The sequence below is a fragment of the Felis catus genome, chromosome B1 (assembly GCF_018350175.1).
Source record: "Felis catus isolate Fca126 chromosome B1, F.catus_Fca126_mat1.0, whole genome shotgun sequence".
Taxonomy (NCBI): domain Eukaryota; kingdom Metazoa; phylum Chordata; class Mammalia; order Carnivora; family Felidae; genus Felis; species Felis catus.
The window spans coordinates 39251755-39273506 of record NC_058371.1 but is presented as its reverse complement, the minus strand read 5'-3'; the positions used below and the strand labels follow the sequence as shown (position 1 = coordinate 39273506).

Below are 21752 nucleotides of genomic sequence, written 5' to 3'. Positions count from 1 at the left end.
GCATAGGAGCATCCTTGGTCACTGCCCAGAGGCCAGCACCCCTGCTGAGCCGGAGGCTGGGGTGGGGATGCAGTGGGGCACAAGACTCCTGGCTGAGGGAATCTGCATCCCACTTGGGAGGTTACTCTTCATCTCCCTTTTTCCTTCATTATCAGGGAGGAGACTGTAGAGCAACAAATGGTATGTGATGTGTGTCACGTTCCACAATTACGTGAACTTCTGTGTTCCTTTCCCAGGGCTGCTCTAACAAATTACCATAAACTCAAAGGCTTAGGCAATAGAAATTTATTCTCTTAGAGTTCTGGAGGCTAGATGTCTGAAACCAAGGTGTCAGCAGGGCCACATTCCCTTCCAAGGCTCCAGGGAAGGCATGTTCCATACTGCTGTCCTAGCTGCTGGGGGTTGCCAGCACCCCCTGCCATTCCCTGGCTGTGGCTGCATCTCTCCAGCCTCTGCCTCTGTCGTCCCATGGCTGCCTCACCTCTCCGTGTCTGTTTCTAAATCCCTTCTCTCCTGCTAAGGATGCCAGTCATTGGACTGAAGGCCCACCTGAATCCAGTATGAACCATCTTAATTTGATCACATCTGCAAACACCCTGTTCCCAGATAAGGTCACCTTCACAGGTACCAGGGCTTAGGACTTCAACATATCTTTCTGGGGACACCGTTCAACCCACAAGTAGTACTCACACAGCTCACTATTCTGTTCTGGTCTACCCCCACCGGTAAGCACCTCATGCCTCATCCTGTGTGATGTGCTCCTGGATGGAGCCAAGGTAGACTGGGCAAGCACCGTCCTGCTCATGGAAACACACTCGCAGATGTCTGCTCATGCCTCTACAGTCCATGGTATTTCTTTACATGTTAAGCCTCTCCTACATTTTTAAACTCCTCATTCAATTTACATTCCCAACTTTTGTTCTTCTGTGTCTCCTACATCCTGGCTCCAGCATGCGTGATAAATGAAGTGTGTTTGTGGGGTCATTTCAGCCATGAGTAAAGGCTTTTTTTGCCAGCTCCCCAAAGCCAACATGGAACTTAATGTAAACACAAACCTGAGACATTTCAAAATGACGCAAAGAGGGGTCATGAAATACTTCACATGAGCTACTAGTTTTTGAAGTAATGCCTTAATTCCTAAAAGGTTTTGATTCCTTCTTTGTTCATTTTATATACATCATTAAGGTTGTATCCTTCATGTTAGGTAGTTGCTGAAATTGGGAATCATCTCTCTTTACTTTCAGAGTGAATATCCTGCAGAGGCAATTTTCTTTTAACATTAAACTCCAGCATTTGTGCAGAAGAGAGATTTCCGCGGGGCTTTAAGGATACTTCCAGTTGATCAGCATTGGCTCTGCTGCAGGGTGACTTTGGCTTCACATACAAATGTCTATTTCAGCGATGTCTGTCCAGAGGAAAGCCCAGCTGGAGGTTACAGGATGACACGATGGAGACTGTCACTCAAAGAGCTCCAGGTAGTCGGGCGGCTCATCCTGCTGACCACAGGGGTACAGAAGGAGCTCTCTCCCCAGGGAAGTTATAGGTTCCTCCTGTGAATCAGAAGGCATAGGTCAGGCTGGGCTGTGGGGGGGCAGGTTGTTAAGACAGCATAAATAATAACATCATGTCCTTTCTGCCTCCTGAGGGTATATAACTTCTTGCTTGCCCTTAGCTTTATTGGTTTATGACAATCTTAAAAGAGATTTTTCTCATCTGCAAATTGCAGATTTTCTCATCTGCAAATTTCCCTCCCAGGCTTGAGTTCTAAGTAAGAGTGGTCTCAGATGTGGTCAGTGTGTGCACAGATTTTTAGCATCTTCTACATTCTCTGCCCCAGTGGGTTCTCCCTGAATATTTGAGGAAGAACTAGGTTCAATGATAAAGGAAATGCAATTAAGAATCCTGATTATCTAGAAGAATTATCAAAGACTAATCCCCCCATTACTTGTCTCAATCTTTTTTCTCGTAATTGCCTTTCATTGCCTGGGCTGCTGCAGGACAACAATTCACAGAGCAAATTTAGTCTGCACATGGTTTCACCTTGTGATATTCCACCAGCTCTGCCAGGGTGGCATGCTGGAGCCGGTCCACACCCAGGAAGCTGTAGGAGTCCGTAGAGGCATCTATGAGGAAATGTTTGCAGCCATCCTCAGACAGATAGGACAGGGCATAGCCTTTGATCCTTTCACTGACTCGGATCAGAAAACTGCCTGGCACACATGTGCTCAGAAGTTCATTTGCTCTCTTTAATGTAAGAATTCCTGTGGGAAAGAAAAGCAGGTATTTCAGCCAAATCATTTCCAGAACTTTCTTCAGTTAAATATAGCTGTGTGGATAAAGTTTTGTAAAAAGTAACAACAACTGTAAGTCCATTTTGGTTCTTAAGAATACAGTGCAGTATCATTCATCTTCTGGTATTTGGTAACTGGGCCAGCCAGGTAGGTTACATAAGCAAATGGATAATATAAATGAGGGTATGCACGTTTACCCTTCAGAGTACATTTCCACCTATGCACCCAGTTATCACACCACAGCTGTTAGGTAGCTTCTGTGTCTGGCATCCTAGAAGCATTAGATCTGGAAGGGGACTGGAAGTTGCCTTCCTCCGTTTATTGACGAGGACTCTATGGCCTGGAGAGTGATCCAACATGGTCTTAAACAGTGCTTCTCAACCAGCACAATGTCTAGAAGTGTATGATCGGCATCTCTGGTTGTCATGGGCAGGGAGTTGCACCTGGCAGCCAGTACAGAGAGGCCAGGGACGCTGCTAAACATCCTACAGTGAATAGTACGGCTTCACACAGCAAAGAATTATCCAGCCCCAAATATCAATAGTGCCAAGCTGAGGACCCTGGTCTTGGAGTCAGCAAGTCAGTGACAGAACCAGGATGGATCCAGGTCTTCAAGTGCTTTCTACAGAAGCTACTCCTAAATCATGCTTCAGTGGCATTTAAAGGAATACAAGTATTTACTTATAAACATATATATACACCTATATATATGTATATATGTTTATATATGTATATACATATGCTTCTATATTTATGTCTCCATATGTTTGTCCTAACATATATTCAAAACAATAAAACTCTTCATATATATTAAGTTTTATATGTATATATAGTTTAGATGCCTCATGAATTCACACTAATTAAGACCAGTCTTTCCCCCAACCAGTCCAAACTCATGAGGTTTGACTCATGTTCCCAATTTCCCTTCTTATTCCCATTGTAATTCATCAGATGAATCACTAACATTGCAAAACATACAGAAGGTATGCAAACACATCTTGGAGAGATGGTAACATCGTTCACTTATTCAGCAAGTTCGGATTTGGGAGGAGGAGCGTTATTCTCCCCTGTTCCCTTTCACCACTGCAGAGAGAAGCTCTTTCTCCTCCTGTTCCACAGTTAGCTCCGTATTGATACTCTGTATCTTATTATTAGGGGAAAAAAACCCAATAACCTCCTGGTGAAAGGGCAATGGATGGATCATTACAGTCCTTTAGTCTTATTATTAATAAAGTTAACTGAGAATTGAACCCTAATTATCCAGAACAAAACATTAAATAAAACCATCTCTATTTTACTTTAATAAAAGGGGGATTGAAAAATCACCTGTTCTCAGGGCACCTGGGTGGCTCAGTCAGTTAAGCGTCCAACTTTGGCTCAGGTCAAGATCTCACCGTTTGTGAGTTCGAGCCCTGTATTGGGCTCTGTGCTGACAGCTCAGAGCCTGGAGCCTGCTTTGGCTTCTGTGTCTCCCTCTCTCTCTGCCCCTACCCAACTCATGTTCTGTCTCTGTCTCTCTTTCTCAAAAATAAACATTAAAAATTTTTTTAAAAAAATCATCTGTTCTCTCCCAGCCAAGACGAACCACTCAGCCCTTCTCCTGCCTTCTCTTCTCCCATGCACCATTCAGGAGGCCCCAGGGCCTGCACCTTGAAGTCAGAGTGTTCAACCCCTGTGAGGCTCAACCCCAGTGAAACGCCAGGATAAGAACTGGGGATGTTGAAAGGCTTGGCAGATTCCCCCACTCATAGATAGGAAGCATCTCTGAAACAGAAGAAGAGTCACAACCTCTCTCCTCGGGCCTCCAGCTCTACTGTGCTGATGCCCAGCAGGGTTACCAAAGCCTGTGCTTTACCTCCATTACATCCAGTTACCTTTCTGCCCTATCCTTGACAAGACTGGGCCAACACAATCTGTGGCACCACTGATACTGGTAAGCCTCTTGGATTAGCTGCTAAACTGTCCACTGTAGGTGCTCAAATGATACCCATATTAAGTTCTAACAGATATGGACCTGCTGCTACTGTTGGTCTGTTGTACCTTTCTAGAGACACCTCATCCTATTGATAGATTCCAGAGGACAACCATAAGCTGACACAAGGCAACAGGTAACCAGCCTGCCCTGAGACTAAACATGACTGAGGTCTCAAGACTCTGTGTTCGATTGTTATGGAACCAGGGAGATTTTTCACTGACACTGAAAACTCCCCTTCAGAGGTGAGGGGCTAACAAACCACTAGTGAAGGAGAAGCAGCATTCTGGAAAAAAGATTTCTCTCTTCTTGCAGACTTACTGACAGGCTAACTCTGAAATTGCAAGTTACTTCAACAGATGGGGTAGATGTTATAATTTATAACATCAGCATGTTATCCAGATGGATTTAGATTCCTAAAATGAAAGCTACTCTGGAAAATTATAACTGAACCTGGGTTAAGGTAGGTTAAACTCCTCCTAAAATCAGGTCACGCAGTAGCTGTAAATCAAACTCCCCCAAACCTCTCAAACTGTAATTATTACCCATTACACGCAGATCTTGGCACTGTGTAATCTCCAGAGACACTGGAACACAATAAAATGATTTTGAGGCGAATCACAAGTCATAATGGAGACTTGAACACAATGGTACTGACAGCAGGTTCAGAAGTTAAGTGTTATGGAGAGGAGGCTTTGTTCTTTTTGCTTTACAACAGGATTATCATTTCTGAGGAGCACATTCTTTTGGCTCCTCTGATGATACTGGTCCAAATATAATCTGTTGTTCCATCGAGGGCAGTGGGCACATCCAGGGATGCCTGGCTATGATTGCTACCAAGCAGTGAGCTTTGTCTGCTTGCAAAGAGAGTTCTTGAACACAAAGCCAAAATCCAGCATCAGATATTAATCACCTGGATTCGGGCAATCTCCTTACAGTACTGATCATTCCCTGATTTACCCCTGTGCGTGACTCTAAGAATTCTAGAGCAGCGGTCTTCGTCCAAGCCCCCTAAAGGCAGTGTCACCTCCAAGCAAGTTCCCTCTGACCAGCTCTCTTCACACATATTACAAGAACCAAGCCTATGTGAGTTCATAGGAGGATTTCTGTGCTAGTGAAGAGGGGTAAATAAAAGCTTTCTTTTACTTCTTCAATTTTTGAAATGAATCAGATCTTCACCCTCCCATGCTCTGTTTTAAGCTGAATCCAGGCAGGGTGTGGCAGGACTACTCCGGTCCAAAAGGAAGCAGATGTCACTGCATAAGGTCTAACTGGATGGCTTCTGGCTTTTAAAGACCCTGGTGCAGAACTGGCTAAAACCCCTGAGGGCCTGAATACCCAGCATGGAGGTTCACAACAGAAGGAGTTGAGAGGGAACCGAGAGAAACGTCCCACTACTTTCTGTGTGTGATGCCAGGGCACTCTCTAGAAAAGTACTATTCAACAGAATTTTCTGTGGTGATAGACATGTCTGGGCTGGCCATGTGGAGGCCACTAACCATATGTGGCTACTGAGCACCTGAAATGTGACCAGTGTGACTGAGAGCCTCAAACTTTCATTTTATTTAAAAAAATTTTATTTTTATTTATTTATTTTTATTTTTTGAGAGAAAGCGTGTGCACAAGCAGGGAAGAGATAAAGGGTGAGAGAGGGAGAGAATCCCAAGCAGGCTCCACTCTCAGTCCAGAGCCCCACACAGGGCTCGATCCCATGACCACTAGATCATGACCTGAGCCCAAATCAAGAATTGGACATCCAACCAATGGAGCCACCCAGGAGCCCCAACTTCTAATGTTAATTTTAATTAACTTTGGTATAAAGAGTCACATATAGTTAGTGGCTACCATATTGGACAGCACAACTCTAAACCCCACTGGGATGAAAGCAGACCTCCATGACAGGCCCAGGAAGACTATTTTTTTGCAGAAAAGACTGTGAACAGATCTTAAGAAACTTGAAATAACTCAGAAATTCTAGCATGGCCCTAGTTGAAAATCAAGTGACAGCAACTACCTCAAGAAGAAGGGCAGTTCTCTGGGATGCCCTTCTCCACAGCTTCCTCCTGGAAAATGCCTACTCATCCTCCAAGATTCAACTTAATAGCATGAAAATAGCATGAAGCTTTCTGACTTCTCCCTGAGCAGTAAGTCAATGTTCCTCTACACCTGCTGAGCACCTGGTTCCCACCTCCACCTGAGACTCACCTGGTCTATCCAGGGTCTCACCTGGTTCCCCCTCCATCCTGGCAGGTGCCATCCACAGCTCTGTCAGCGTACTCACAGCACATTCTACTACTCTGTGTCTCCCTGCCCCATCTCCTTGTGATCTCATGGAGGGCAACTGATTTATTTTCACACTCTCAGCACCTGCTACTTAGAAGATGCCCAGAAAAGAACTAATGAGTAATTCTGTCTTATAATCAAGCCAGAAACTTTCTTCTCTAGGACACTTCTATGCAGCTACTGCCCCTATTGTTATTGGTAGAGCATTGTTATCTGTAGAGACAAGGGATGCCCTCATGTTTCTCTGAAGGACTGCTAACTTTGTTTATATGTGTACATCTGTATGCCCTACTTCCAGAACCTGGAAAATATGTGTTTCAAAATCAGATGAAAGGTAACCAAATACCTATAACATGTAGAGTTCTTAATGTCTGCCTGGCACTACTCAAAGGGTGCATTATTTCATTGAATCCTCAAAGCGGCCTGACAGCAGGTACTGTTCCTACTCTCAAATCACAGATGAGAAAATCTGCATCAGAGAGAGCATCATAATGTGTTTAAGGTCACTGAGGTAGGCCAGGAGAAGCACTGGTCTTGAACCCAGGCAGTCTCACCCCAGAGTCCAGGCTCTCATCCACTCAACCTGAATACTACCCCTGTGCTAGTGTTTCACACTGCTCAACGAGCTTCTATTTACTATTTACTATTTAATTCTCAAACAACTCGAAATAAACAGAACTGGTATTATTATCATCACCACACAGATGGGAAAACTGAAGGAAAGAAGGTATGTGCCCAAGGTTATAGGATTAGTCAGTGATGGTTTCAGGTCTCTTGTCTCTTATTCAAGTATTTTGTTTTTTAACCCCACAGGCTCATGAAGTTTTCCTGAAATTGGCTGAAAGTAAACTACAGTATTTACTTCACACATTTCTCACCCGGCAACATAAAGAAGATGCATTTTTCAGTGATTACTCAAGTACAGTTGCCTGGATGTAGGAGCAACACATCGGTAACCTCTGCAACCTCCCCTAGGCTCAGGATTCCCATTGCGGAGCACAGAGGGTTTCAGCTTTCTCCTTGAGCAGCATTGGGTCTGCTGAGAGCTGCCTGCAGGCTGCTGCCCTTCCAGAGCTCTGCCAGGAGGCCCTCACTCCTTCTTCTGTCATCTGTCCAACACTCTCTGCCTCTTGGGCTGCCCAGAAAACCCTGCAAGGAGGGGATGGCACTAAGAAAACTTACATGAAGGAACACATCTCTGCTGTTAAGGTGACATCAAAGTCCCACACTGCAAAGTGCCAAGGTTAGGGGTGAGTAAAGAAAAACTGAGTTTTAGAAGAACTCATTTCCAAGTAGCAACGCTGCCAGACGCAAAGGGCACATGCTATCCATAGGAGGTCTTAAACTTGGACGAGAGCTCTATATTTCCCCCCTTCAGCTCCCTTCCACCTTATGCTTTCTTTAACCCCTTCAGTATTTACAGGAAGTATTTTTGGAGAGGCCCTGGGACCTGCCCTAGATTCTCTATATGGGGGAGATGTATGGTGATGTCGAGCTCTCACCCTTGGGGTCTCAGGCACCTTAGGGGTGAGGAAAAATAGAGCTCTTAAAATATTATTCATGTTTCCTTAATAATTCAAGAATAAAAATCACATAATTTGTTCTTTCATCATTACCTTAATGATTAACACTTATTAACTAGGGCTTACTATGTGTCACATTCAGCTCTAAATATTCACATATATTAACTCATTGAATTGTTAGAATGATCCTATTAAGTAGATGATATCACTGTCTGCATTACACAGAGGAGACAGAAGATCGGAAGTCACATGACTTGCCTAAGGCCACACAGCTGGTTGATGGGGCTGGGATTTGACCCCTAAGATGTTCTCTTAACCACTACAACTGCAGTCTCCTTTCCCAGAATAAAGAGTATCCAAATTTTATAAAGAAACCACATGACAACAAAGAAAATTCTGATAACAAAACCATAGGTTAAAAATACTTCTCAAAAGGGGCACCTGGGTGGCTCAGTCAGTTGAGCATCTGACTTTCGCTCAGGTCATGATCTCATGGTTCATGAGTTCGAGCCCCTCATCGGGCATGTTGCTATCAGCCCACTTCAGATCCTCTGTCCCCCTCTCTCTGCCCCTCTCCCACTTGTGCTCTTTCTCAAAAATAAACATTAAAAAATTTTTCTAAATACCAGGATCCCCCTTTCCATAAAAAATCTGAAGTCAAACCCCCAAAGCAGGTCACTCTCTTTTGCCGCAGCCCCCCCCCCCCCCCCCCCCGCCGGCCCCTCCACCCTTCCCTTGCCTGCTTGGTCCCTCTTGGTCCCTCCAAGAGCACAGTGTGAAATAACACTGGAGTCTGGGCACCAGTAATGGGAAGCTTGGGGTCCCAGGCACATGCAGGCCATGACTCCCAGTGGCTGGCAGCATTAGGATGAGGATAGGTGCATCATTTGCAAAACTCAAGTAAGCAAGATCTTTGGGGTTAATGGACTATTCTGAACATTAATGGAAATACATACTAATGTTTTTGCAACTGGTTTGCTACACTGGGTAATTTATGAGAAAAGTCAGGGTCTTGGGCAAAAACAAAAACACAACCCACAATGATGCATAGTATTTGCTGCCGAAAAGCTAGCTCTTCTCAAGTCTGAATAAATGTATGTAGCTTTAGCCTCTTTATGTTTTGTCTTCAGTTAGTTTGGAAATCTGAATCCTAGGCAGTCAGACAGGAGAACTATGGAGAATAATTCAAAGTGTTTTGATGCCATTAATGTAGATGAAGGCTTCATGCTAAAATGTAGGTGAATTCCCAGGGCTCCTTGCTAAGGCCATGCTGGTCCCTCTCAAGGGTAGGACAGTGGCTGGCAGGGAAGGGGCCTGGACTAGTCCTTCCCTGCCACACTCACACAGGGACATATTCTTGCTGCTGCCTACAGCCTACCCACCCTACGCAGTGTATGAATCATATATGTAAATGAGGCAGTGCTTAGTAAAGGAAGAAACTTGAAACTCTCTTTGTAAGAGGGGGGCAAATTTTGCTGGCTGCACAGTTAAGAAATCTCCACTCCTCGGCAAAATAGTCAAAGGACAGTTTATCACTTATGAGTGCCAATTCGCATGTTCGTTAAAATTTTAGCCTGAAGGAAATCTTGGGCAGTCTCTGAGACTCTGTCCACACAATCTCTCCTGTTGTATGCACTTGGTCCTCAAGGCCTGTGTGGCAGGGGCTGCAGGCCAGCACACTGCCAAAGGACAGGGACACGGGACTCCACTTGGACAGTTGGCTCTCGGGAACTTAAGTCCCAGACAGCAACTGCCTCCTCAGAAATGGATAGGACTTGCTTTCCAAGGAGAATGAAAATTTGGAGGATGTGTCAGAAATGGAAGCAATCAAAATAGCTGCAGTGTGAACTATATTGAAATCCCACAGATGTTAAAGGGATTTGCTTTTTAAGTAGCTTAAAATATAAAATATTGGGACTGAAGCATTTAGAGGCAGGTTCAGTTATAAACCATGAAAGCAAAAGACATCCACAAGAAACAAATCAGGATGGAAATACTTCATCAACAGTCTAATTATGTTCATATTTGAATAAGGAATGTTCATTACATTTCAGCAGAATAATGATCAACTCTTGATGCTTAAAGCAAATATGTGAATCCTCTAACAACAGAAGCAATTAGAAAATTCCTAAATCAGAAATTTGTTTATACACTTATTGCTAGCTTTTCCCCACCTTCCTATTCCCAGTCCCTGATGAATTCTAAGCTCCTGAACACTGTCATGTATTAACAGGAGATAGGAAATGCTAATGGAGGGAATGAAGATAGGAGTCTGTGGGTTTCTGAACAGACTTTCAAACTTCAGTTTTATTTATTTGTTGGCCCTTTGCTCTAAGAAGTGTAAAAAAGCATGCTAGTGAGTACAGATAATTATATATCTACACACTTTGGATACTCCTATTCATGAACCAGAATAAGTAAAATGACTTTGAAGGATGTTAAATTTAGCCAGGAGGACTCTCCAACACTAATCACGAACTTTACGAACTTTCTAGACAATAACGTGTGTTTTAAAGACTGCTAATAGCATTGTGACCAACCAGATGCAAGAAGAAAATGAATAAAAATAAGGACTGTATTTGAGGGTCAAGATAGTCCAACACAATGAAAGGAGGGTGACAAAGAGAGAAGAAAATAATCCTTTTTAAGGAAACAAAACCAAACAGACTTAACTACAGTATACAGGAGATTTAAGTTTAGAAAACAGAAGATACGGCTTTAGCAATTCCAGGACTCACTCCCATCTCTCTGCACCTTCCCTCCCAACATCGTGCTCAACCTAAACTGGCAATGTTCTGCTCAAGTTTTCCAAACAACTTTATTCCCTGTTTTGGGGGTGGTTGTTCTTTTGTCCTTCCAAATTCCTGTTGCCTTCTGGGGTGACCTCCTAGGTTCTGGGATTTTTAAGGACAAGCCCTAAATAAATACTTGTCAAAACAGCATAGGACAATTTTTGCAGTAATAAAGATCTATTTTATTGAAGTGCTACTTATTCTTCATATATGATGCTGTTATGACAGTATTTTGTGGCAAAATTAGGATTCTAAAGAAGAGAAAAGCAGAGAGAACAGGAAGGGTGAATTTACTCTCAAGCTGTTCAGTTCTGGTAAGCCATAACAACAGAAACACTACGCGCCAGGCACTGTTCTAAGCACGTTACATATATTAGCTGATGAACTTTTTTCTTAATGTTTATTCATTTATTTTGAGAGAGAGAGAGAGAGAGAGAGTGAGCAAATGCCGGAGAGGGCAGAGACCAAAATCAAGAGTTAGACGCTTAACCAACTGAGTCACTCTGGTGCCCCTGATGTACTTTAAAAACAAAACAAAACAAAACAAAACAAAACAAAAAAACAAAAACCCTACTCTATAGTGTAGATATCATTATCCCCATTTTACAGAGGAGACAAACATACCCAGATCTAGGGGATCTGGTCTTGGAGTCTTGTGCGAAGCCTGTACTATACAGTCGACCCTCAAACAACACAGGGTTGAACTGTATGGTCCACTTATATGTGGGTGTTTTTCAAATAAAAATAGTACTGTATGCATTTTCTCTTCCTTATGATTTTCTTAATAATGTTTTCTCTAGTTTACTTCATTATAAGAATATAGGCATAATACATATACAAAATAACTGTAATGTTATCAGTAAGGCTTCTGGTCAACAGTAGGATATTAGTAGTTAAGTTTCTGGGAAGTCAAAATTTAACTGTGCAAGAAGTTGGCACCCCACCCCCTGCATTGTTCAAGGATCAGTTGTACCCCCTTTCCATGCTAAGAGCCAAGGAAACTCTGTGCTTCTTGGGCTGTACATTGAAAAAAACATTTTTTTTCTCACATTTATTTATTTTTGAGAGACAGAGAGTGTGAGCAGGGGAGGGGCAGAAAGAGAAGGAGACACAGAATTGGAAGCAGGCTCCAGGCTCTGAGCTGTCAGCAGAGCCCAACGCGGGGTTTTGAACCCACGAACTGTAAGATCATGACCTGAGCCAAAGTCAGATGCTTAACCAACTGGGCACCCCAATGGGGTCTTCATTTTTAAAAGTCAGCTTGAGATATAATTTATATACAATAAAAATTTTCCAATTTTAAGTGTACAAATGATTGATTTTGACAAATGTATACAATTGGGTAACTACTACCACAATAATAATATAGATTGTATTTCTATTACCCCAAACCCTTGTGTCCTTGGGGCATTTTATTAAGCATTTGAATGTTACGTATCTGCCTCTTAAAATTCTCCCTGGGATTGAGCAAAATAGTGTCTGGACAAGAACGTGCTTTTTCCTTATTCTCAGAGGTGGGGATGGGGCATACTTAATGCTGGGTGAAGATTCCATGACACTTTACATCACCACTGACTGTAAGATTTAGTGAATTAATCCATTTATTGGAGAAACAAATCTCTGTGGTATTACTGTTCACGGATTTAAATTCCAAGTTATATAAAAAACATGACATGGATGTTCCCACTTGTGTTAGTGGTCAGATATGCTGTGACTTTGAAGTAAAATAGATCTGGCTCTGAATACTGCCACTAGTGTTAGAAGTCCAAAAAGAACTTCACATCTTAGTTCCTAGTTCTTATTCTATAAAGTGGAAACAAAAGTTACCTCCTTCAAAGTGTTCAATGTAATGTTTGGCACATATTAGGTCCTCAAAAAATTGCAGCTCTAACAGAATCTTCTGACAAACAATTAGAAATAATAAGAGATTTCAACAGTATTAATGAATTTAAGATCAACATATAAAAACACAATTTCTTTACAGCATCAACAACCAATTATGTAATTTTTAAAAATCCCTTTCAAAACAGAAAAAAAAATTATATACCTAGAACTAAATCTAGTTTTCCTTTTTTTTTTTTTTTTTAAAAGGTGCATGTCCTATATGGGGAATTTATTTAATGATTTAAAAGAAATATAAGAAGAAATTTACTATGTTCATGGATGGAAAAATACAATAATATAAAGATGGCAATTATATCTCCAAATTAATCTACAAATTCAATGAAATTCTATTAAAATTCCCAACAAGCATTTTAAAACTTGATGTGTTGCCCCTAAAAGCCATGTGAGCTACGTGGGGCCAAGAAAGACAATTTCAAAGAAAGAGGAAGAGGGAGAACTTGTCCTAATAGATATAAAGACATAATATAAATATATAGTAATTCCCATAAACAGGATCTTGGTATACAACAGCGGGAGCATTACAAATCAGTGGAAAAAGGAAGACTAATGAATGATACTGGGAGAACTGGCTACTCACATGTAGAATAAATTAGGTGTCTATACCATATATCATATACAAAAATAAATTACAGGTGGATTATATATTATACAATAAGCAAAAACCATAAAGGAAAAATAGCTACACTCAACTTCACTGAAATGAAAAACTTCTATGCCTCAAAATGTGCCAAAAATCTAAAATACGTAGTCTAGGAAAAGATATATGCAACCCATATAATTAATAAAGGTTTACTATCCAGAATATATAAAATCCTACAAATTAATATTAAAAACTCAACTGATTAGAAAAATAGTCAAAAGATTATAAGTAATTACAGAACCCCCCTATCCAGGAACCATGGAAGGCTCAGCCTCACTACAAATCAGTGCAAATTAAAATAAGGTGAGGAGCGCCTGGGTGGCTTAGTTGGTTAAGTGCCCAACTTTGGCTTAGGTCATGATCTCATGGTCATGAGTTTGAGCCCTGTATCAGGCTCTGTGCTGACAGCTCAGAGCCTGGAGTCTGCTTCAGATTCTGTGTGTCTCTCTCTCTGCCCCTCCCCTGCTCATGCTCTGTCTCTTTGTCTCTCAAAAATAAATAAACGTTAAAAAAAAAATTTAATATAAAAAAATAAAATAAGGTGATTCCACTTTGGGCCCATAAGAATAAGGGAAAATAAAAGTTTGGCAACACCAAGCATGGTAAGTATGTAGGAAAACAGAAACTCTTAAAGATTGCTAGTGGGAGTAGAGATTCATATAATCACTTTGGAGGGCATTTGGCAATATTCAATATAATTAAAGATTCATGTAACCTACCCTCCTAGCAATTCCACTTTTAGATATACACCCTGAAGAAATTACCACATATGTGTACAATGAGGTATGTCCAAAAGTATATACCCTACATCATTTTCTGTAATGGCAAAAAAAAACACAAAAAAACTATACCAAATATAGAAGGGATGAATGAATAATGATAGTGTGTATAATAACATACAAATATAATTATTAAACACATATAAAGCATTGTATGTTTACACTTTATGTATTATAAATAACATATACTGCACAATAGGTAAAACAAATGAGCCAGTCTACATTTATAAAAAAGGAAAAATCCAGACAACATAATGTTGGTAGAAAACTCAAGTTGCAGAACAATGCCTGTAACATGATACCATGTAAATGTTAAACACAAGATTGCATGTTTTATAGAAGTATGTATACGTTTAATATATCTTAATATATTTTATAAAAATTCACACACATCTACATATATAATGAGACTACAAAAATGAGAGAATAAAAATGAAAGGATAATTTCAAAAGAGTGGTTCACCCCCTGGGAGAGAAGTATACAGAATCAAAAAGGCAGTAAAAGAGGGTGCCTTAATTCTTTCAGGCTTTCTTTCCTTTTTTTTTTTTTAAGTTTATTTATTTATTTGAGACAGAGTGAGAGAGGTGGGGGAGGGGCAGACAGAGAGGAAGAGAGAGAATCCCAAGCAGGTTCACACACTGTTAGAGACATGGGGCTTGATCTCACGAACTGTGAGATCATGACCTGAGCCAAAATCAAGAGCCAGATGCTCAACTGACTGGGCCACCCAGGTGCCGCAGGTTTTATTTCTTATTAATTTTTTTTTTCAACGTTTATTTATTTTTGGGACAGAGAGAGACAGAGCATGAACGGGGGAGGGGAAGAGAGAGAGGGAGACACAGAATCGGAAACAGGCTCCAGGCTTGAGCCATCAGCCCAGATCCTGACGTGGGGCTCGAACTCATGGACCGCGAGATCGTGACCCGGCTGAAGTCGGACGCTTAACCGACTACGCCACCCAGGCGCCCCGGTTTTATTTCTTATTAAGAAAAATAGATATGAAGTAAATATGGCTTCTAACATTCACTGTACTGTATCCTGGAAAGTAGATATAACATTTGCTACAACGTTGGTCTTAGTCATAGCTTCCTTTGTACTTTTTGTTCAAAATAGTTTATAATAAATTTTTTTTTTAAATAAGGAAAGGGAGAAAAATCCTCCATGATGTGGGTAGGCCTCATCCAGTCAGTTGAAGGCCTTAAAAGAACAAAGACTGACCTTGCCTGAGCAAGAAGGGATTCTGCCAGTGTTCAGCCTTTGGACTCGAGCTCAGTCTTCCCCGAGTCTCCGGCCGGCTGGCCTACCCAACAGATTTGGGGCCCAGCAAGCCTCCACAGTCACGTGAGTCAGCTCCTCAAGAGGCTGGCCATAGAAGGATCTTCAGGAGAAACAATTGCAGAGGTCCTAAGAGAGGGGTAAGTGTGGTGTGTCAGGGATAGAAGGGAAACGTGTGGTGGAGAGCAATGATCAAGGTAGGGCTCTTCGAGGAATATCATCTGAGATGGGGCCGGAGCAATAATCAGGGGTGGATCAAGCCAGCTTTGTGAGCCCCAGGGAGGAATTTGGGTTGTACTCTCATTGCAGTTTGATTATGTTGAAAACGGGGGACAGCAGAGGAAAGATGGAGACCAGTTAGGAGGCTGATAAAGGAGGGCAGATGAGAGATCAAGATTAGTTATTCACGTGGTGACAAAGTCCAGTACTTTCTCCTACTGAAGGGGCTTAGCAGCAAGGGAAGATGCTCTGGGACATACACTGTAGTTTTCCCAGTCCTCCTAAATGAGTGTGAGTATAAAATTTCCAAATTAACTAACATGAATTACCTTTGCAGAATATTAAAAAATTAGAAAAATGCCCACTACAAAATTCCTTTACAAGGCCCTCTGTCAAGACTGCTGGGGCTTCCTAGTATTCTTCATGATTCTGTGGTTGCACAGTGTAGTAAGGTGGCCTACAAATTTGCAGGGAGGTTCTTCCCAGGGAGCAGGTGGGAAAGCATCCTGGGAAGGAGCCAGTGTGTACATCAGCTCCCTGGTCTCCAGGCTACTAGGAAGGAACATGGGAAGCAGCTAAGAGATGTCAGCAAGTCATTCCATCTGGGTCCTAACACCAAACTGAACCATGTAAAAGCTAGAAATGTGCTCTGGCTCTAAGGAAAACTAACAAAAAGTGTAAAAGAACTTGAGAATCTTCAATGGGTTCTCCCACAAGTCCCACATAACCAATGGGACCAAAAGTCCAGTAAAAGTTGAGACCTTGTGGTCTCTGAAAAAAGCTTGCTGAGAGAGAAGTGGGGAGATGGCATATCTAGATGTGCTTGAGATCATCAAAAGATGCTCATGAAGTAGAGTTCAGCACTGCATTTCAGGATCTCTCTTGTACTTGCGATTTTCCAAGCTCTTACATCTAGGAGATCAGACAATATCCTACTTTACTGCCTCTAATACTGGCCCCCATGGACAGATATTCATCTCATCATTATCCCAAGTGAGGAGGGACACCTGAGACAAAGATCTGGCGCCATCACAATGAATGTTAGTGCTCCCCAGGGTCTTGTCCTTGTTCTTCTCTCATCATTCTTCCCAATTCACTCCTGGAAAACCTCATCCCTCCCATGCTTTTCATTAGGTGCTGATAACTCCAATATATTATCTCTAACATTGTTCCATCAATTCAATTTCCAAAGGGATATTTTCATATGACTGCCCCAAAGACATTTCAAACTCATCATATCCCAGATAAGCTCATTGTCTCCCCTCTTCTTTTTGCCCCTTAATCTCCCATCCTCTTGTGGTCCTTCTTCCAGCTGATAGCATGCCACCTTCTGCCTAGCCCCACAAGCCAGAGATCCAGTAGTTTTCATTTCCCTTGTCCTCTACCCACTCATCCTGTCTAAAGCTAATTAAAAGAAAAGGGTAAAAGTGTGACTTCCACAGTGAAAAATTAGCTGACCAAAACAGTAACATAAGAAAGGCAGTTTCTGGAGTGCATGATAATGGGGGAAGATGGTAAACCAATACAAAAGCTACCATCCCATTATTTCAAACAGGGCTCATGAGCAATAAACAATTATATTTTAAAAATATAAGATATTATCCATCTTTATCATAGAAACATGTGAAATTTTGTCTTCTTAAAACAGAAGATAATGACTTACATGACTATTAATATCATATTATTTACATTATACTGTATATTATTTATTTTGCTTATGACTATGATAAATATTTATACAAATGAAAATAAACAAGTAACAATTGCAACTAATAAGTTATTAAAACTCAAGAATTTATTTTTTAATCAAAGCTCCAACTGGATTTTTAGTTCAACTTTGTCTTTCTCACTTTTATCAACTGTTTCAAATCGAACTGCCTGTTAAAGTACCAGGATTTTGAATTACATGAACCAACATTTTCAATGTCTCACTTCCTGCTGTTCAAATGAACTGCCACCCTTGTAATCAGGGATGACAGCATCTTCTGCCCAATGACACAGAAACTACAAAGTACTGATTTCCTCAGTGCTTATCATAAAAAGGAAAAAAGGGGGGGCAATATGAAACAGTGGGGCTAACGTGTAATTGGCCATGCTCTTTATATTCATCTTTTGACACTGATGTCCCTCTTTCTTCCAATGTCTTCCAAGAAGAATGGGAAGAATGGAGGCTTACGACTCAGTCCTGGGGGGGGAGGGGCTCCTCAGGGAATGGACAATTACTAAGGCCTAAATTGCCAAAGAACACATATTTTCAAGGAAAGCTAGACAGTTCCATAATGATCTGACTGCAAAAGCAGCCCATTAGCAGAAAGCCTATTACAAATAATATTTTTCTTTTTAGAAGAGTTTGCCATATTATAGGGTTGGTAGCCTATTTTTGTGGATATATTTATGTGTGACATGAATACTAGTTAAACATGATTCAACATGATTCAAACCAATATACCCTTTGCGACAAGTGTGCTCTGTGAGATAACTTTATTTTTGTCTTAAAGCACTTTTGTTGTACATAGAGCCAATTAGTCCAAATCAACCACAGACATTACAGAAGCAAGCTGAGGCAAGAAGCCCCTTCTTTTCTTGAAGTCCAAGAAACTAAGCAGTCAGTGAAATGTGTGCTGGGTACACAGAGGACTTGAATTAATCAAATTTCTAGTGTTAAATGGCTTATTAGGTAATATCTGCTCAGGCTTCAACAAACCCACCTGGCAGCCTTAACTACTTAATGGAAACATAGATCAAAGTAATAGAATTTTTAGGTTAAAGATCATAAAGTTCAATTTCTTCATTTAATAGACGAGGAAAATGAGGCTTAGCTAAATTGACTTGCTACAGAAAAAGATGATTTGCTCAAAGTCACTCAACTGTCAATGGAGAGCTGACCTTTGGATTGCTAAACCAATGCCTTGCCCACCACACCCAAGGGCATATCTGACTCATGGTGGATGGTGGACAACAGGCACTGCCTTTTGAGGGGAGCCCTAGTGTAGGTGACCAGGAGGCACTGTCTTCCCCATCCACCCGGCGGTATTTCATTTGTGGTGATAAATTAGCCCACAGTACATGCAGAGACCACAACCACTCACTGTTTCCTAACTTCATCATGAGTTTGCAACCCACTGAGAAACCTTTGAAAAACTCCTTGTGAAAATAATTTCAAAGGCTCTTCTTGGGCAGCACAAATAAAAGGACGCCTTTATTCTTTTTGCCCTCCTGGTGGATTAGCATAGCTCTGTGCATCACCAGATGAGGTTCCATTGAGGGAACCTCTGTACTCACCATGGAACCAGGGAGCTATGGCGTCTGAGGCTTTCTGGTAGCCTGCCCGCAGAGGTAGCTGTTCCTCTTTAAACCACCGAATGATTTCCTCTTGGGCATAGCTGGATGCCATCCTCGTCACTCCCTGATTTCTGTTATTTAGAAAATGTTTTTCAAGTTAGATTTAACTAATTTGAAAACAATGCCTTTAGAACTCATATATACCCTATATATATATAATCATGTATATATTATATATATTTGAAAATCTAATTACATGGGCTGAGCTAAGGGGAGGTTATACCCCTAATTACTGCCATCATACAATTCCTTGAGGGCTAGTCAAGAAATAGGAAAGAGGGGCACCTGGGTGGGTTAGTCGGTTGAGCATCTGACTTCGGCCCAGGTCACAATGTGAGTTCAAGCCCCACATCGGGCTCGATGCTGTCAGCATGGACCCCACTTCAAATCCTCTGTCCCCCTCTGCCCTTCCCCAACTTGTGCTCTCAAAAATAACATTTTAAAAAAATAGGAAGGAACATAAATCTGTCACTTGTCCTTCTGGTCCTGTGGGGCTAGTCATGGCTATGAGCAACTGCTGTGTTAAAACAGAGATTTAATTCATTTTTAATGTGAATAAAAGCTCCATTAACTCCCAGTTAAAATTTGAGAAAATAAGCACTAAAAAGTGAAACACACCCCAGCACTACTTTCCTTGGGCCATGTCGTTGCAAACAAAAGAAATCAAATGCAATAAAATAAATTTCCTTCCTAACATTTTCATTATTAAACTTTCTCTTCTTTCTGTTTCCATCTCCCTGACTTGCTTTCTTCTCTCCCACACTTTGAAGAAGTTTGGTTCTGCTAAAGATAGCCTCAGAACTATAAAGTAAAAAGAAAGAAAAATGTATGAAGATTGGTAAAAGAAAAAAAAAGATACAAGCAGCAGAATCATTTTGAAATATATTCAGTAGCAGAACTTAAATTCTGGGATGTAAGTCAATTTCCATTACAAAAGTAACATTGCAATGTAATAAACATATTTCCAAGTCTCACACCACAGCCCACTAATTTTGAGCAGAATTCAGTGTGAAAACAATGAGGAGTTTGGATGAACTACTGGGATACCTGTCATGTAAATTAATGTATGGCTCTTTATGCGTTTTATGGTAACACATGTCACTGTGAGTTACATGTGACATATATGTTAGATGTACATATATGCAGGTACATATTCATATATATACATAAACAGCATTTTGGAGAAAGTAGCCTATAACAGTTGACTTTTTTGGGTATCAGACACTGCACACACATAAGATTACATGATGAGTGCTCTAATTAGCTTTCAAATTAGGTTCTTTTTCTTTGGGAACTCTATGGAGATTAAGCAAAACATCTGAGGACAGCCAATCTCTGTCTTTTCTTGGGCTGGCTCCTAGCTGACCTCGGTCATCACTGTTGTCCCAGCCCAAAACCCATCCATTCTGGCTGCCTCACAAGAAGCATTTCATGCAACTGTATTAAGTTGGAAAAAATGAGCTAACTGAGCACAGCTCAAAACAAGAATTACCCTTATTAAAGGCCACCTTCATTGCTGTCAATCGCATACACTGTGCTCTGAAAATACTGTGGGTCAGGACGTATTTCAAGGCACAGTCCCACCCTCAAAAGAGCCTGGAGAACGGAGGTAGGTCCACAAACAGCCCTGCTGGGGATCTATGGTCAATACACAGACAAGCCTGGGCACTGGAAAGGACCCTGTGCAGGATCTCACACCTTTGTGACCTGATCACAGAAGTTTGAGGATACCTGTTTCTGATTGCCTTTCTTGGGTTTTTGTCCATAAGAAAAAAAATGATTCCCCAAACTGTCACTTTGTAGACCATGATCATTTAGTTCGGGTCCCCAAGTCACAAAATGGAACCTTTTAGTTAAGTAGAAATAATTATAGTAGAGGAAAAGGTTCACCTTCCTATTTCCTCTGAGGTCATAATCTCCCTTAGGAAAAGCCCTGAAGATAACTACTGTCTCCAAGCAAAGAGAGATTTGTTTGCTTTTTATTTCTCCATGTTTGTAACCGAGTATTTTTAGTTTTTATTTCAGAAGGCAAGGCTTTCAGACAGTTCTGTTTCACTCAATCACTATTTGATTTCTCTGGTATATTTTAACTATCACCTTTCTACATATTAGAATACGAAAAAAAAATCATATAATATCCAGGAGAAAATAATTTTATAATCAGTTAAGTAACATAAAGGAAAGGGGTTTCTGCTATGATATCATTGTATTTTTCTTCAGGGATTTTACAAAACAAATTGTTCTAATTTCCCATAGCCTTGGAGGCAAAGGCACTGTCATGACCAAAAAAGTATTCATTCAACAAAGGAACAGTTCCAAAATGTCAACATATGAGCTTGGCTCTGTATCCCAGAACAAGGATTACCATCAAATCTTTAATCCTGAGCAATGAAAACATAACTCTACTGAAGCCATGAAAGTCAGCAAGCCATTAGATTCCTACTTTGATATTGTTTCCTACTAAGAGCAATACTGAGCACTGGTGAAACCCCTGTTGTTTCTGTTTCTCCCCTCATTGGCTCCCCTTCAGCCCAAGAGGGTGGGGGTGCGATAGTAGCATAGGAAGGCACTAAACTCGATGTGCTTCCTAAATTACCGGGTATCTTAATTACAACAACTGTGGATATTTTATAGATAAGAATGAGACGAATCCAGACCAGGTATCTCAGGAAGACAGGCTTGGAGGGGAGGCTGAATTTAATTTCACAGGCAGCCAGCTGGTCCTTCACT

General features: G+C 41.1%; 1 protein-coding gene across 5 annotated transcripts in view; it reads right to left on the bottom strand.

Moving 5' to 3' along the window:
* Positions 1-270: 270 nt before the first annotated feature.
* SH2D4A (SH2 domain containing 4A) overlaps positions 271-21752 on the bottom strand; it is a 62317-nt gene continuing 40835 nt past the window's right edge. For all 5 annotated transcript variants that reach the window (XM_011281482.4, XM_011281481.4, XM_045055456.1 and 2 more), the window contains 3 exons: positions 18963-19093; positions 2041-2261; positions 271-1550 (listed from right to left, as the gene is read on the bottom strand). In XM_011281482.4, the coding sequence (XP_011279784.1) occupies positions 1458-1550; positions 2041-2261; positions 18963-19093 (445 nt within the window). In that variant the 3' untranslated portion in view covers positions 271-1457. The remainder of the gene's footprint in view (positions 1551-2040; positions 2262-18962; positions 19094-21752) is intronic.